At 41.7% G+C, this 16,492-nt stretch overlaps 1 protein-coding gene and 1 long non-coding RNA gene across 2 annotated transcripts; both read right to left on the minus strand.

The window, feature by feature from the left end:
* Positions 1-1,747: 1,747 nt before the first annotated feature.
* Positions 1,748-6,183, minus strand: LOC310869454. The gene is made up of 4 exons (XR_014570159.1): positions 6,078-6,183; positions 4,843-4,971; positions 3,474-3,535; positions 1,748-1,829 (listed from the first exon to the last, which is right to left on the minus strand). It is a non-coding gene; the product is annotated as an uncharacterized lncRNA (long non-coding RNA).
* Positions 6,184-8,255: 2,072 nt separating this feature from the next.
* LOC310870362 (protein NLRC3-like) lies at positions 8,256-15,382 on the minus strand (the record flags this gene model as incomplete). The annotated part of the gene is made up of 5 exons (XM_083781551.1): positions 8,256-10,108; positions 11,993-12,180; positions 14,113-14,226; positions 14,929-15,042; positions 15,315-15,382. 5 exons carry the CDS (start codon positions 15,380-15,382, stop codon positions 8,256-8,258), a joined length of 2,337 nt encoding a protein of 778 aa, XP_083637677.1.
* Positions 15,383-16,492: the final 1,110 nt, after the last annotated feature.

Consider the following 16,492-nt stretch of genomic DNA (forward strand, 5'->3'; position numbering starts at 1 on the left):
TTCACTTAATGTGGCCCTCAGGTTAATATCAACTGGTGGCCCCGAGGGGCCACATGCAGCCCCCATCTTCACTTAATGTGGCCCTTATATTACTTAACAGATATATTTACCTCTCTGTAAGACACATTACTGGGCAGCAGTAACACACTCATCGTCCTCCGTATCGGTGACTCTTGACGGAACAGCAATACCTGAGCACGTTTTGATGTGGGTGCGCGCTGAAAGAAGCTCAAGACTCTTTCCAACTTGAACCTGTGACCGGTGGTGGAAAAAAGTACTAAGTGAAAGTATAAATACTGCAATGTAGACGTACTCCGTTACAAGTAGAAGTCCCGTATTGAAAATGTACTCGAGTGAAAGTACAAAAGTATTGGCATAAAAATTTACTTAACGTACTAAAAGTAAAAGTACTCGTATTGCAGAATGTCCCATTTCACAAGTTCAAAATACACTTTAGTCGACTAAAATCTTATGACATTTAGTCGACTAGTAAAACTAGACTAACACTAAGACATTCCAGGTGACTAAAATGTGACTAAAACTGAAATAGAAATTTGCTGCCAAAAACAACTGATACTGATTGGTTGACTAGGATAACTGACCTGTACTGATTGGTTGACTAGGATAACTGACCTGTAGTGATTGGTTGACTAGGATAACTCACCTGTACTGATTGGTCGACTGCTCTGCGTGCACACTGGGTTCAAAATGGCTCTGAAAGACACAACAAAGCAGACAGGAAACGATCAGTGTCTTTCCTGGTGTTCTCACTGTGTTGTCACTGTGATTATTGTGCAGAGCAGAGGGTTCTGTCCTCACTATGTCCATGTTGGAATGATGGAGTCTAGAGGGTTCTGTCCTCACTGTGTCCATGTTGGAATGATGGAGTCTAGAGGGTTCTGTCCTCACTGTGTCCATGTTGGAATGATGGAGTCTAGAGACACACACACACACACACACACACACATACACACACACACACACACACACACACACACACACACACACACACACACACACACACACACACACACACACACACACACACACACACACACACACAATCAATTATAGTTTCCAATGTTAACTTTGAGTGACATAATGCTAAACAGATTTGTGTGTGTGTGTGTGTGTGTGTGTGTGTGTGTGTGTGTGTGTTACGTGTGTGTGTGTGTTACGTGTGTGTGTGTGTGTGTGTTACGTGTGTGTGTGTGTTACGTGTGTGTGTGTGTGTGTGTGTGTGTGTTACGTGTGTGTGTTACGTGTGTGTGTCCATTATACTTACTGCTCACACAGACGCACTGAGGAGGAGGAGAAGGGTAACCTGAACCCAGCATAGAGAGGTCCAGTGGACCTGGTCTGGACGGTGTACAGGTGTCTCAGTGAGTCAGAGCACCCTGTGTAGAAGGACAGAGTCCCAGCGGGACGGTCCACATACACTGATACTCTGTTGGAGCCTTCAGAGACTCTGACAGGGAGGTCAGTAATCTGTCTGATGTGTCTGACAGAGTAACTGGAACCATCAACACCATCACAGTACAGACTCCAGGACTTATCATTCCCTCCAAACCAACAGTCACCACCACCACCTCCTTTCCTGCTGATTGTTCCGTCAGCCACTGCTATATGAACCCCTCCACTGCACTCTACCTCCCAGGAACAGCGTCCAGTCACACTCTGTGAACTCAGAACCTGTCTATAGACATCAAACCTGTCTGGGTGACGCTGACCCCCTGACCTCTGTGACCCCCCTGTGACCTTCCTGTTGTCCTCAGACAGAGAGAGGTCACAGTGTGCTGTGTTTGAGTCCAGTGTGAGACGCTGGAAATCTGATGAGAAAACAACACAGTAAACATTAAATACATCATTCACTGACTGACACACACACATGTACGCGCACACCCACACACCCACACACCCACACACACACACACACACACACACACACACACACACACACACACACACACACACACACACACAGACAGACTGATGTACAAACTCACTGCAGTGTTAATTTTGGCAACAGATTTAGTCCTATTTTAGTCATTTGTACATTATTTAGTCTTAGTCTAGTCTTAGTCGACTAAATTAAGACTCAATACAATTAAAATGTAATAAAGAAAATCGTCACTGTCAGAGTCCAACCAGCAGGGGGCAGAATGTCTTAAAGTCTCCAGCAGGGGGCAGAATGTATTAAAGTCTCCACCAGGGGGCAGAATGTCTTAAAGTCTCCACCAGGGTGCAGAATGTCTTAAAGTCTCCACCAGGGGGCAGAATGTCTCTGCACCCCTGTCTGTCTCTCTGTGTTACTGTGTACCTGTCTGTCTCTCTGTGTACCTGTCTGTCTCTCTGTGTTACTGTGTACCTGTCTGTCTCTCTGTGTACCTGTCTGTCTCTCTGTGTTACTGTGTACCTGTCTGTCTCTCTGTGTACCTGTCTGTCTCTCTGTGTTACTGTGTACCTGTCTGTCTCTCTGTGTACCTGTCTGCCTCTCTGTGTTACTGTGTACCTGTCTGTCTCTCTGTGTTACTGTGTACCTGTCTGTCTCTCTGTGTACCTGTCTGTCTCTCTGTGTACCTGTCTGTCTCTGTGTTACTGTGTACCTGTCTGTCTCTATGTGTTACTGTGTACCTGTCTGTCTCTCTGTGTACCTGTCTGTCTCTCTGTGTTACTGTGTACCTGTCTGTCTCTCTGTGTACCTGTCTGTCTCTCTGTGTTACTGTTTACCTGTCTGTCTCTCTGTGTTACTGTGTACCTGTCTGTCTCTCTGTGTACCTGTCTGTCTCTATGTGTATGTCTCTCTGTGTACCTGTCTGTCTCTCTGTGTACCTGTCTGTCTCTCTGTGTACCTGTCTGTCTCTCTGTGTAGCTGTCTGTCTTTCTGTGTTACTGTGTACCTGTCTGTCTCTCTGTGTACCTGTCTGTCTCGCTGTGTTACCGTGTACCTGTCTGTGTACGTGTCGTCTAACACACGGTAACTAACTATTTTTTCCCCAAAATAATCAAAGTACAGCATAGAGCACAGTACACTACAATACAGTACAGAGCACAGTGCAGTACAGTAACTATAACAGTAAATGTATAGTTGCACCGCTCAGTTCACACACGTGTGATTTATATTTCCAGTTTCCAGTTGGAGCGTGGAACAATGCCAATGATCGACACGGGAGATCACTTGTGACTTTCAAACCAAAACGAGATCCACCTGTGATCTGCACACATCACGGCTCTGCACCACCTTTCATGCATCGCACGTCAGAACTGAACTTATGCCAATATAGACGAAATACATGTTGTTTACGACCAGGTTAGTGAATGAGGCCCATTGTTTCTGTCAGACCACATGACCTCATCTTGATGTGTTAAGGACCAGGCCAAGAGCAGAGAGTAGAGAGCACAAGAGTTTTCAGGACAACATCAACCAAGTATACAACAGTGTATAAAATGTTAATGTAGACACAGATACTCACGTTTTGTAATGAGTTGACTCAGTTGAGGATTAGTAAGCCAATCTTCTCCTCCATGTTTCACTCTGTAGGAAGTAGAACAACAATGCATCAATGTCTAACTGTCCAACACAACGTCTCCACTAGCTGACACTACAGTGTTTCACTCTGTAGGAAGTAGAACAACAATGCATCAATGTCTGACTGTCTAACACAACGTCTCCACTAGCTGACACTACAGTGTTTCACTCTGTAGGAAGTAGAACAACAATGCATCAATGTCTAACTGTCTAACACAACGTCTCCACTAGCTGACACTACAGTGTTTCACTCTGTAGGAAGTAGAACAACAATGCATCAATGTCTAACTGTCTAACACAACGTCTCCACTAGCTGACACTACAGTGTTTCACTCTGTAGGAAGTAGAACAACAATGCATCAATGTCTAACACAACGTCTCCACTAGCTGACACTACATTGTTTCACTCTGTAGGAAGTAGAACAACAATGCATCAATGTCTAACTGTCTAACACAACGTCTCCACTAGCTGACACTACAGTGTTTCTCCTGTCATTATCTTGGCCCTGCAGCTCATCCAGACATACTCACTGCTGCCCAGTTTGGATCTCATCACCTCCTCAGACTCCACCTTAACCCCTATAGCACTCCACTGTCCTTTTATACCTTCGTGATGCACATATATTGTTGTTTAGACAGATGTTCATTGTTTACGTCTGCTATCCTAGAGTTTCTTTGAGGCACTGCATTGTGTTGTTGTTCTTCTCATGATTTGTGACTTTGGGCTGTATCGTATCCCATGCCTTACCCGCAAGCATTAAACACTTTACGTGAATTACTCATTTAGGAGCTTCCACTATGCGTAAACGTTATCTTGCGGCCACACAACCCACTATACATGTTTGTGGCTGGAGGTGTGTCTGTACGCGTGTTGATGCGCTTTCCCTATATTTGCTATCTTATGCACACAGGTTTAGGACAACGGAAATCGTCTCTTCAAACCACCCGTAATGTGAACACACACAACAACCCTCTGTATCTAATTTAAATGTATTCCAAGGCAGCACGCGTTGCTCTTCCATAAGGTTCACTCCAGGTATAATGGATTATGGTACCTGGCACACTGATTGGTTTAAGTTGCGTAACGCCCAAACCACACCTATGCATAATGTAACGGGTAGCGGAGATGTTTTAAGGATTTAGACTGTGGCATAAGATAGCTAATTTAATGGGGGAACGCCTCTTACACAATGCTAAATCCCCAAATTACGGAGAAAGTGCCCCTGACGCAAGATAGGGCCCTTTGTGTCAGAGATACACTGTTAAGGGAAACACTGCACTGTCCAACATGGACACAGCCCAAGTCTACTCACTTGCAGTTCTCCAGAACAGAATCATTCACCACGTTGAGGCTCAGGTCCAACTCTCTTAGGGAGGGATTAGAGCTTACAGCTGAGGCCAGAGCTTCACAGCATCTCTCTGACAAGAAGCAGTTAGCCAGTCTGAAACACCAGATTAAAACATACATAAATAAATAAATTAATTCATTAATAAATAACACATTTAAATATGCATTATTCCTGGATTTAGAACCAGCTTCCAGCATCTATTAAAGGACTCTCTTGTCCCACTTAGGGTGCCTTCACACCTGGATGCTTTTGTTCAATTAAAACAAACCCTGGCCTCCAACATATCGTAATCATATTTGAACTGGGGACCCCCCCCCTCCCCCAACTACCCTTAGAAGCAATCGGAATTGTAGGCATTACATGAATGCGAAAATATTACAAATCTACAAGCTCACAACGCCTCACAGTGAGCTTGCAGATCGGCTATTATTACAATGTTTGTATCTTTCTTTCGTAATATTAATATTAATTAACACTACTGCCTAACCCGTGTTCCCCGCTATTTAATCCATGTGTCGGTGCTGCGTAATACGCTAAACCCGCTATTTGTTTAATGTGTTTAATTCGCCGTTTTTTAATAATAAAAAAAGAGCGGATTTGTCCTGGTGACGAGGCCGTTGTGTTATGATGACAAAACTGGAAAGCTAGCCATGCTCTGGGCTGCTAGGGCTTCTGGGAAAATGAGTTCAATGCAAGTGAACGGGTTTGTTTGGACTACAACATGCTGTGGAGGCTGTTTTCGTTTCGCATCGTAATGGCGGCATGTTTTTCTCTTCAACAACAAACCATGGGACTATTTTACGCCGGGTTTCGTGAATCAAAGCTGCAAATACTTACAGTATATGCGTTATGCTCCAAAGGTAATTGATCAATCCCGTCAGCCTAGGTGGTCTGATTATATTAATCTATAGTCCTTAAAGTGTTAATATAATATTATTAAGAAGCTTGATAACTGTGGCGCAGCTACAACTTGTCGCAAGACAAAAATAGCAGATCTACAAACTCCTCAACGCTGTTATATGATGAAGTAGCCGATACATTTGCCTTGAAGAGATTTTACATATTTTACTTTGAAACATGTCTACCATTATATCAAGCTTATTAATACATTTATCACCACAGCATTCATATTATATTCACATAATACAGTACATAATAAAACAGAAGTGATCATAATAAAAGTGGTAAATGTATCTTACTTTAGAACTTCCAGTCTACAGTGTGGGCTCTTCAGTGAAGCACAGAGCAGCTCCACTAGTCCTGAGTCCTGCAGGTCGTTTTCACTGAGGTCCAGTTCTCTCAAATGGGAAGGATTAGAGCTGAGAGCTGAAGACACAGCTTCAACACCTGTCTTACTGAGCTTACTGAGCTCACAGCCAACAAGTCTGTAAATGCAGATTAAATAAGAGATTATATCAAAACAAATGATACCTAGTTCACTGTCATGGAAGTTAACTAAAACATCTCCTATCTAGTTATCCAGACATAAACAGTATTGTGGAATAGACCAGGGATGCTTTGGCCATGTCTCGCGACCCCCGCCCCACTTCCCCACCCCCAATACAAACACTGCATTTATGCAACTGAATTGCAAATTATTTGGGGACCCCCGAGGGGTCGCAACCCACGGGTTGAGAACCCCTGGAATAGTAATGGAATAAGTAATGGAATAATTTGAAGTCAGCCATGTGTTTGGAAAGTCATCTTTTTTATGAACTAGTAAAGTTCACAGTTCAAACATTTAAAAATGAACTAGTTCAGTTCATAGTTCATCATTCAACATTTTGAACTAAAGTTCATGGTTCCAAAAAATGAACTATTTTAGTTATTTTTCCTTTTTTCTTTCCATTTTTCTTTGCTTTTTGTTTTTCTAAATGATTGCCGCAATAGCCATAGAACCGCAGAATTTATTCCTATTGGGAATAACTTTGGGATTAATAAAGTTACAACTTTTACAATGTATCCATTAACATTAACCAAATGAATTCCTTATTATATATATTTTTTACATTTAGGAAAAAATAGCTCTTTTGCAATTCTTAATCCTTTTCCTTGTCTTAATTATGGGCCAACTTGTGCAAGCTGCATGCTTTTATTGTGAAGGCTCTCAGTTCTCAGTTCAGTTCTCACAGCCTGCATATCTCTGCGTGCTGAAAATAGCTGATCTGGACGCTCAAAACGCGTCACGGACGCAACGCGTTGTGAGCTTGAAGATCAGCCATTTTCAGCATGGAACACGTTGTACTACGAAGAATAAATCAGGCATCACTGCGCTTCTGTGGAGGGAGATTGTGGAGGGAGAAATTGTGTCGCATAAGGACTTATTGTTGGGTTTTCCGTTAGATATTAAGGCCTGTTTAGGGTGTGTCTTAGCGGGGTTTTCGCCTGGAAGGCTCTATGGAAACACTCACTATTGAACGAAGTTGAACGTGAGAAAGTGACGTTCACACACGCCAGAGATGAACGCGTTCACAATGACGTTCATCAAACAGAAATACAGTACGTTCACGTTCACCCAAAATATGAACGTGTTCATGAACAATCGTTCATTGAACGTGTTCAGGGACAACACTGAAGTCAGCATGTTTCCCCAATGCAATCTTATGGAAGCAGTCCTGTGCATGCAGACAGGGTTTACATTGAAGCAGTCCTGTGCATGCAGACAGGGTTGACATTGAAGCAGTCCTGTGCATGCAGACAGGGTTGACATTGAAGTAGTCATGTGCATGCAGACAGGGTTGACATTGAAACAGTCCTGTGCATGCAGACAGGGTTGACATTGAAGCAGTCCTGTGCATGCAGACAGGGTTGACATTGAAGCAGTCCTGTGCATGCAGACAGGGTTGACATTGAAGTAGTCATGTGCATGCAGACAGGGTTTACATTGAAGCAGTACTGCGCATGCAGACAGGGTTTACATTGAAGCAGTCCTGTGCATGCAGACAGGTTTGACATTGAAGCAGTCCTGTGCATGCAGACAGGGTTGACATTGAAGCAGTACTGTGCATGCAGACAGGGTTGACATTGAAGCAGTACTGTGCATGCAGACAGGGTTGACACTGAAGCAGTGCTGTGCATGCAGACAGGGTTGAGATCGGGAAAACATGGAACCGGCTGTATAAAATGCTGCGTCATTGTAAATGGTGCATTCATGTATCACTTTTATCCAAAGCACATTTCTGTTTAAATTGAGGCGGACGGGAGGCAGACTTTCACTTCTGGTTCATTTCTGGTTTTATCTGTTGCCTAGCAACCTAGCATCATTCATACAGTACGTTGATCTATACTAATCCACTGAAAAGACCATAGGACACAATACTGCGTGCTTGGCAGTCAAGCGATGGATTCTATGTGACGTAACATGACGTGATTGGCAGTCAAGTCAATGTGTTAACTACTAACCGAGCCTTTCTGCAGTTCCTCACAGCTGGCACCAGTCTCCTTCGCCCATCCTTTGATGCATTGTATTTGTCCAGGTCAAACTCCTCCAGAACCTCCTCTGACATCTGCAGCATGACGGCCAGAGCTGAACACTGGGTCTCAGACAGTTCCTCTGTTCTGTTCTCTGACTTCAGGAACTGTTGGATCTCCTGATGTAATGAGTGGTCGTTCATCTCCATCAGACAGTGGAAGATGTTGATACATCTGTCAGGAGAGACATCTTCATCACGTAACATCTTCTTCAGGTTGTGGATGGCTTTCTGGATCTCCTCGGGACTGTTCTCTGTGTGACCCAGCAGGTCTCCTAACAGACTCTGGTTGGACTGCAGTGAGAGGCCATGAAGGAAGCGGACTAAGAGGTCCAGGTGGCCATTTTTACTCTCCAGGGATTTTTCCACGGCAGCTTTCAGGAAGTCTGAGAGGGAGATGTTACTGTTGTATTTATCTCCCAGGAATGTCTTCAGGACCTCCATGTTCTTCTGTGTGAAACAGTGGAACAGGTAGACTGCAGCCAGAAACTCCTGGAAGATCAGATGAACAAAGCTGTAGACCGTTTTCTGGAACAGCACACTCTCTGTTTTGAAGATCTGTGTGCACACTCCTGAGTACAGCGCGGCGTCTTTCACATCAAGACCACACTCTTCCAGGTCTTCTTGGTAGAACATGATGCTACTTTTCTTCAGGTGTTTAAAAGCCAGCTCGCCCAGCTTCAGAAGAACATCCCTGCCAGTCTTAGTGAGCTGCTGTTGACTCCCCTTTTCTTTGTCTTTCTTGTTCACATCATGAGTCTCGTCATACTTCTGCTTCTTGGTGTTTGTCTGAACCAACAGGAAGTGGCAGCACATCTCAGTCAGGGTCTTGGGCAGCTGTCCTATCGTGGTGTGTGTCCTCAACATGTCCAGCAGAACGGTAGCAATGATCCAACAGAAGAGTGGGATGTAACACATGATGTGGAGGCTCCTCCATGTCTTCAAGTGTGAGAGGACTCTGTCGGCCAGCTTCTCTTCACTGAATCTCTTCCTGAAGTACTTCTCCTTCTGGGGGTCTGTGAACCCTCGCACTTCTGTCACCATGTCAACACATGCAGGAGGGATCCGATTGGCTGCTGCGGGTCTGGTGGTTATCCAGTGGAGGGCCGAGGGGAGCAGATTCCTCTTTATGAGGTTTGTCAACAGAGCATCCACCGATGATGTCACTGTGACATCAGAGATGATTTCATTTTCGTCAAAGTGCAACGGAGACCTGCTTTCATCGAGGCCATCGAGGATGAAGCAAACTTTCCAGGCAGCGAGCTGCTCTGCTGTGACCTTCTTTAACGTTGGGTGGAAATCATGGATCAGGTTCAGAAGACTGTACCGCTCATCTCTGACCAAGTTCAGCTCCCGGAATGAAAAGGGAACCAGGAGATCTATATCTTGATTCTCCAAACCTCTTGCCCAGTCCAGAGCAAACTTGCGCGCAGAGAATGTTTTTCCGATGCCAGCGATGCCATTTGTCAGAACTGTTTTGCTGGGTTCCTTTCTGCCAGGGAGGATGATCTTAAAGACTTTACAGCAGTTGATTGCATCGTCATGGAAGGTCTTCATGTTGGAAGTTCTCTCGAGCTGTATCACCTCATGTTGGCTATTAACCCCTTCACTCTGTCCCGCTGAGATGTAGAGCTCTGAGTAGGTGCTGGTGACGGAGTCTCCAGACTCTTCCGTCATGTGGTTTTTCACTCCATCAAGACTGTCCGAACTGACCTCCAAACTGACCTTATAATCGTTCAAATCAACCTGCAGACGGACATCTGAAATGAGAAGAACATTTATGTTTAAAACATTCAGGTTAATTTATAACTTTACATCTTTTACAGCACACATTGCTAATTAATTACCCCCAGATAATATGCTTTTTGATAAGAAACATTTTGCCAAAGGTAACAACACAAGATCAGCTGTTTTTGTCCAGTTGTTGAGTTGATAATGTTTAGCTTCATTTGCACTTAAATATAATTGATACAGACAGATCATTTGACCATTTGTGACCAGATTTGACTGAGAGCCTGCCATCGAGCAGCCTCCAGCTTTTCACCAGAGGAGAAAAACTAATATTTTTGTTTAATCCAAAATGAGTTAATAGCACAGGAAGACTCTTCACTAGAGAATGTTTGAAATAAGTGTCAGAGCTGAAATCGACATGTAAATATGAAATAAATGCTTAAACATGTAGCTAGGTGTAATGTTAGAGACCACAGAATACATGCAAATATGAAATAAATGCTTAAACATGTAGCTATAGGTGTAATGTTAGAGACCACAGAATACATGCAAATATGAAATAAATGCTTAAACATGTAGCTAGGTGTAATGTTAGAGTCCACAGAATACATGTAAATATGAAATAAATGCTTAAACATGTAGCTAGGTGTAATGGTAGAGTCCACAGAATACATGTAAATATGAAATAAATGCTTAAACATGTAGCTAGGTGTAATGTTAGAGTCCACAGAATACATGTAAATATGAAATAAATGCTTAAACATGTAGCTAGGTGTAATGTTAGAGACCACAGAAGACATGTAAATATTAAATAAATGCTTAAACATGTAGCTATAGGTGTAATGTTAGTCCACAGAAGACATGTCAATATGAAATAAATGCTTAAACATGTAGCTAGGTGTAATGTTAGTCCACAGAAGACATGTACTTATGAAATAAATGCTTAAACATGTAGCTAGGTGTAATGTTAGAGACCACAGAAGACATGTAAATATGAAATAAATGGTTTAACATGTATAGCTAGGTGTAATGTTAGAGTCCACAGAAGACATGTAAATATGAAATAAATGCTTAAATGTGTAGCTAGGTGTAATGTTAGAGACCACAGAAGACATGTAAATATGAAATAAATGCTTAAACATGTAGCTAGGTGTAATGTTAGAGACCACAGAAGACATGTAAATATGAAATAAATGCTTAAACATGTAGCTATAGGTGTAATGTTAGTCCACAGAAGACATGTAAATATGAAATAAATGCTTAAACATGTAGCTAGGTGTAATGTTAGAGACCACAGAAGACATGTAAATATGAAATAAATGCTTAAACGTGTAGCTAGGTGTAATGTTAGAGACCACAGAAGACATGTAAATATGAAATAAATGCTTAAACATGTAGCTAGGTGTAATGTTAGAGACCACAGAAGACATGTAAATATGAAATAAATGCTTAAACGTGTAGCTATAGGTGTAATGTTAGAGACCACAGAAGACATGTAAATATGAAATAAATGCTTAAACATGTAGCTAGGTGTAATGTTAGAGACCACAGAAGACATGTAAATATGAAATAAATGCTTAAACATGTAGCTAGGTGTAATGTTAGAGACCACAGAAGACATGTAAATATGAAATAAATGCTTAAACGTGTAGCTAGGTGTAATGGTAGAGACACCAGGAGTGAACCTTTCAAGCCTGTTTTCTCAACTCTTTCTCAACGCCTGTTTCTCTGCAAAACATTACTCTATAAACCATATCTCCAAAACTGGTGGGTCAAACTGAACAACCAATATGTCAATTTGAAGCTATGATTCCCTGCTTTCATATAAAGAATTACAAAAACTCCAATGGGCCCCAGTCAAATTTGGTCACATTTAGTCTGACTATGAATTTTCAATGAGTGCAGATTCTTACTTTGTCCAGGTGTGGTTTGACTGGGTGTCTTCAGTCCAGGTGTGGTTTGACTGGGTGTCTTCAGTCCAGGTGTGGTTTGACTGGGTGTCTTCAGTCCAGGTGTGGTTTGACTGGGTGTCTTCAGTCCAGGTGTGGTTTGACTGGGTGTCTTCAGTCCAGGGTTCTGCTCAGTCTCACCACGCCTCTCTCTGTGGACATGATTACATATTTACATCCTCATTGGAGCCACCTGGTTCCTATGTAGATCCCAAAATCCATCATTGATTGATTAATTATTACATTTATATTTTGGGTTGGATATGTGGCTAATAATTAACCAGATAATGTCAGCTAAACGGTTTTTCTATCCCTAGGCTAGTTGTAGTGTGTTATACTGTATATTGTATAGTGTTATAGTGTATATTGTATAGTGTTATAGTGTATATTGTACAGTGCTATAGTATATTGTACAGGAGGATTGACATACTGTGTATCTGGAGGTCCAGATTCATCACTGAAGTTAAGAGGAATGTCTTTAGAAAAGTCACTCTTCATAGACAGAAGGCTGGGTGTTGGAGACTCTGCTCTGTGGTACAGACGTCTGGAATCATAGACATTGTTTGTGTGAATGACACGGTCAATTCGTTTTTTATTTTGTATTGTTACATTCCATTTTACTTCCAAAAGGGTAACATCTTTTACTTTCATCTCACAGCATTGCAGCAACAACTAAACTGAATAAAATGGCCAAAAACATAATAGAAATTGTTATGTTGTGGTTTTACTAGGCATGTCAAAAACTTAGTTCTAAAACGGTTATAGTCCCAATACTTGATTCTGATTGGAGACACTCGATGTGCTCATGTCTCACTACGCCTCTCACCCATTGTAAAATCCATGGTAACCTGAGACCTCTTGTGGCTTATTGTTTTATTACAGGGCCTGGCCAAGAGGGGGCGCAAGTACACCAGACTAGGACTAGGCAGTCAGTAGTAGCCATAGAGTAAGACAGAGTTACCACAACTCCATTCACTTCATGGGGCTTCAGTCCAATCTTCTACGTCTAGACTTCTATTGGTGAAGAGCATAGCGAACAGTGACAAAGTCCTGGACCGGGAGTTGGCAGAATGCACTGGACTCAGCTTTAATGATCTTAAATACCTTTATTTTAGATTGATTATTAGTAATAGTACAACATAAACATTACAGAGAGTTTATAGTTGTCACTGTACAATACTTTGACTTTTTGCCAACAGAACTCAGAGATTTCTGCCCCTCAATGTCGTAACTCTGTCTTACTCTATGGCTCTGGTCTAACAGGAAAGCACCAGCTTGGAGGAAGTGACTTTATTATGTGGCGATAGAGCTTCCAGTCTGTTTCTCACTTGGGAAATAAACATCAAGCTTAATATTGTACTGTAACCGTCTTTAAGTTACTACATATACAATAGGCCTACACTAACAGGTGATAGTTTAAATGTATAGGTGGCATACTGTACACATACTGTACATGCACACAAGCAGCCAGCCTGTCTACTGAACACCACACTGTGATTTGTACCACTTCATTCACAAACTGCTCACACAGTAACTTACAATCTGTAGATGGACTTTGAACAGGGTTGATACGACATTATTAGATGTTATGTCTTGTTATGGAATTTATATAACTTAGCATGAGATCACATGGTTGTGTTATAAAATGTTGTGTATATAATGCTGATGCATTGTCTGAAACCAAAATAAGTTTTACTCTCATGTACTTGTAGTGTACACAAGATGGAACAATAAAGTTTTATTCTTATGTACCTGTAGTGTACACAGGATGGAACAATAAAGTTGTATTCTTATGTACCTGTAGTGTACACAGGATGGAACAATAAAGTACAACATTGAACCTTGAATTGTAGGCTATTGGAGGATTGACATACTGTGTATCAGGAGGTCCAGATTCATCACTGAAGTTAAGAGGAATGTCTTTAGAAAAGTCACTCTTCATAGACAGAAGGCTGGGAGTTGGAGACTCTGCTCTGTGGTACAGACGTCTGGAATAACATAAATGTTTGTGTGAATGAGGACCATAGTGTATATATTGTACAGTAGTGTTATAGTGTATATATTGTACAGGAGGATTGACATACTGTGTATCTGGAGGTCCAGATTCATCACTGAAGTTAAGAGGAATGTCTTTAGAAAAGTCACTCTTCATAGACAGAAGGCTGGGAGTTGGAGACTCTGCTCTGTGGTACAGACGTCTGGAATCATAGAAACAAAAGTCAATTTATTCAATATGTGTTCAGTTGTTTTGGGAGGTCTGAAGTTTAGTTTTTAGTGACATTGAGATGTTGGATAACCAAGAGGTGGAAGCGTAGTCAAAGTGGCATTGAATGAATGAGGCTCCAGCAAGAGTCTGCCCAAAAATACGTCTTTATCGTTTGTATTTTTATCACACAGAAAGAAAGAAAGAAAAGTGTTTTTATTCCTCCCAAATTGCACCCATGTTCTACCAGTCATAGGCTACTATTGTTAACATATTCTGTATGATAACAACTCCATCATGGCCCGTAGCACTTGCCCTAGCCCTGACGACCTTACATGCGTATGCAAAGACTACAGTGTTATAGTGTATATTGTATAGTGTTATAGTGTATATTGTACAGTAGTATTATAGTGTAAATATTGTATAGTGTTAGTGTATATATTGTACAGGAGGATTGACATACTGTGTATCAGGAGGTCCAGATTCATCACTGAAGTTAAGAGGAATGTCTTTAGAAAAGTCACTCTTCATAGACAGAAGGCTGGGAGTTGGAGACTCTGCTCTGTGGTACAGACGTCTGGAATAACATAAATGTTTGTGTGAATGAGGACCATAGTGTATATATTGTACAGTAGTATTATAGTGTATATATTGTATAGTGTTATAGTGTATATATTGTACAGGAGGATTGACATACTGTGTATCAGGAGGTCCAGATTCATCACTGAAGTTAAGAGGAATGTCTTTAGAAAAGTCACTCTTCACAGACAGAAGGCTGGGAGTTGGAGACTCTGCTCTCTGGTACAGACGTCTGGAATCATAGAAAATGTTTGTGTGAATGAAAAAGTTAGTTAAAGGGTTTCTAAAGAGTTTTTTGTTCCGTCTCTTGCCATTGCATGACAAGTAAATTAAATAAAATATCAATAAAATAATAGAAACCATACAATCTTACTAAATATACAGTACAATAACAGGTGATATTTTAAACATATATATATAATATATATGTTGCATACTGTACACAAATAATTTACACAAATACTGTACACGTATTATAGTGTATTTATAGGTGCATTCACATACTTGGCATCAGGAGGTCCAGGTTCATCACTGAAGTCAGGAGGTAGAGACGAGTCACTCTTCACAGACATGTAGCTGGTTGTTGGAGACACTGGTCTGTGGACGAGATGTTTGTCAGCTCCCTCCTCCTCATGGCGTCTCATCTCTGCTCTGTGGACGAGATGTTTGTCAGCTCCCTCCTCCTCACGGCGTCTCATCTCTGCTCTGTGGACGAGATGTTTGTCAGCTCCCTCCTCCTCACGGTGACTCATCTCTGCTCTGTGGACGAGATGTTTGTCAGCTCCCTCCTCCTCTCTCTCCTCACGGTGACTCATCTCTGCTCTGTATTAAACCTGTCAGGATCACATAGTCACAAAACACCAGACAACAGTCAATGTTTGCTGTATATACACAATGTACGGACACGCCCGCACGGCGCGCACACACACAGCCGGTTTCCAACTTATATTGTTGTCACAAGAAGATGTTCAACTGGACCCTCAGGCCTTATTGAACTGTAACTGGACCCTTATTGAACTGTAACTGGGCCCTTATTGAACTGTAACTGGACCCTTATTGAAATGTAACTGGACCCTTATTGAACTGTAACTGGGCCCCTATTGAACTGTAACTGGACACTTATTGAACTGTAACTGGACCCTTATTGAACTGTAACTGGACCCTTATTGAACTGTAACTGGACCCTTATTGAACTGTAACTGGACCCTTATTGAACTGTAACTGGACCCTTATTGAACTGTAACTGGACCCTTATTGAACTGTAACTGGGCCCTTATTGAACTGTAACTGGACCCTCAGGCCTTATTGCGACCGGAGGTCACAGTTAAGTACAAGAAAATGCTATTTTTTTAAAAAAGCTTCATGTTATAGGCCTATAACATATAGCTTCATATTATAGGCCTACCATAACATAAGCAGTGCCGTCTCCAGGCACAAATCAGCAGGGGGGGGGGGGGGGGCATACTTTTTTCCAAAGACCCCCCCCCCATATGTATAACAAATAGTCGCATATTAACAAAGTGATGGTTGAAAAAGGATACAATTATGCAGCAGCACCAACAACAAACAACGAAATACAAATATGTTGAGCATTATAATGTGTCTTTTGCATGCATATATTACCTTGTATTTCTATTAACCATTAAATGAATTTGAACATGTATATATTTACAATCTGAGGG

This window comes from Protomyctophum parallelum, assembly GCF_964188405.1.
Source record: "Protomyctophum parallelum genome assembly, chromosome: 1".
Classification (NCBI taxonomy): Eukaryota; Metazoa; Chordata; class Actinopteri; order Myctophiformes; family Myctophidae; genus Protomyctophum; species Protomyctophum parallelum.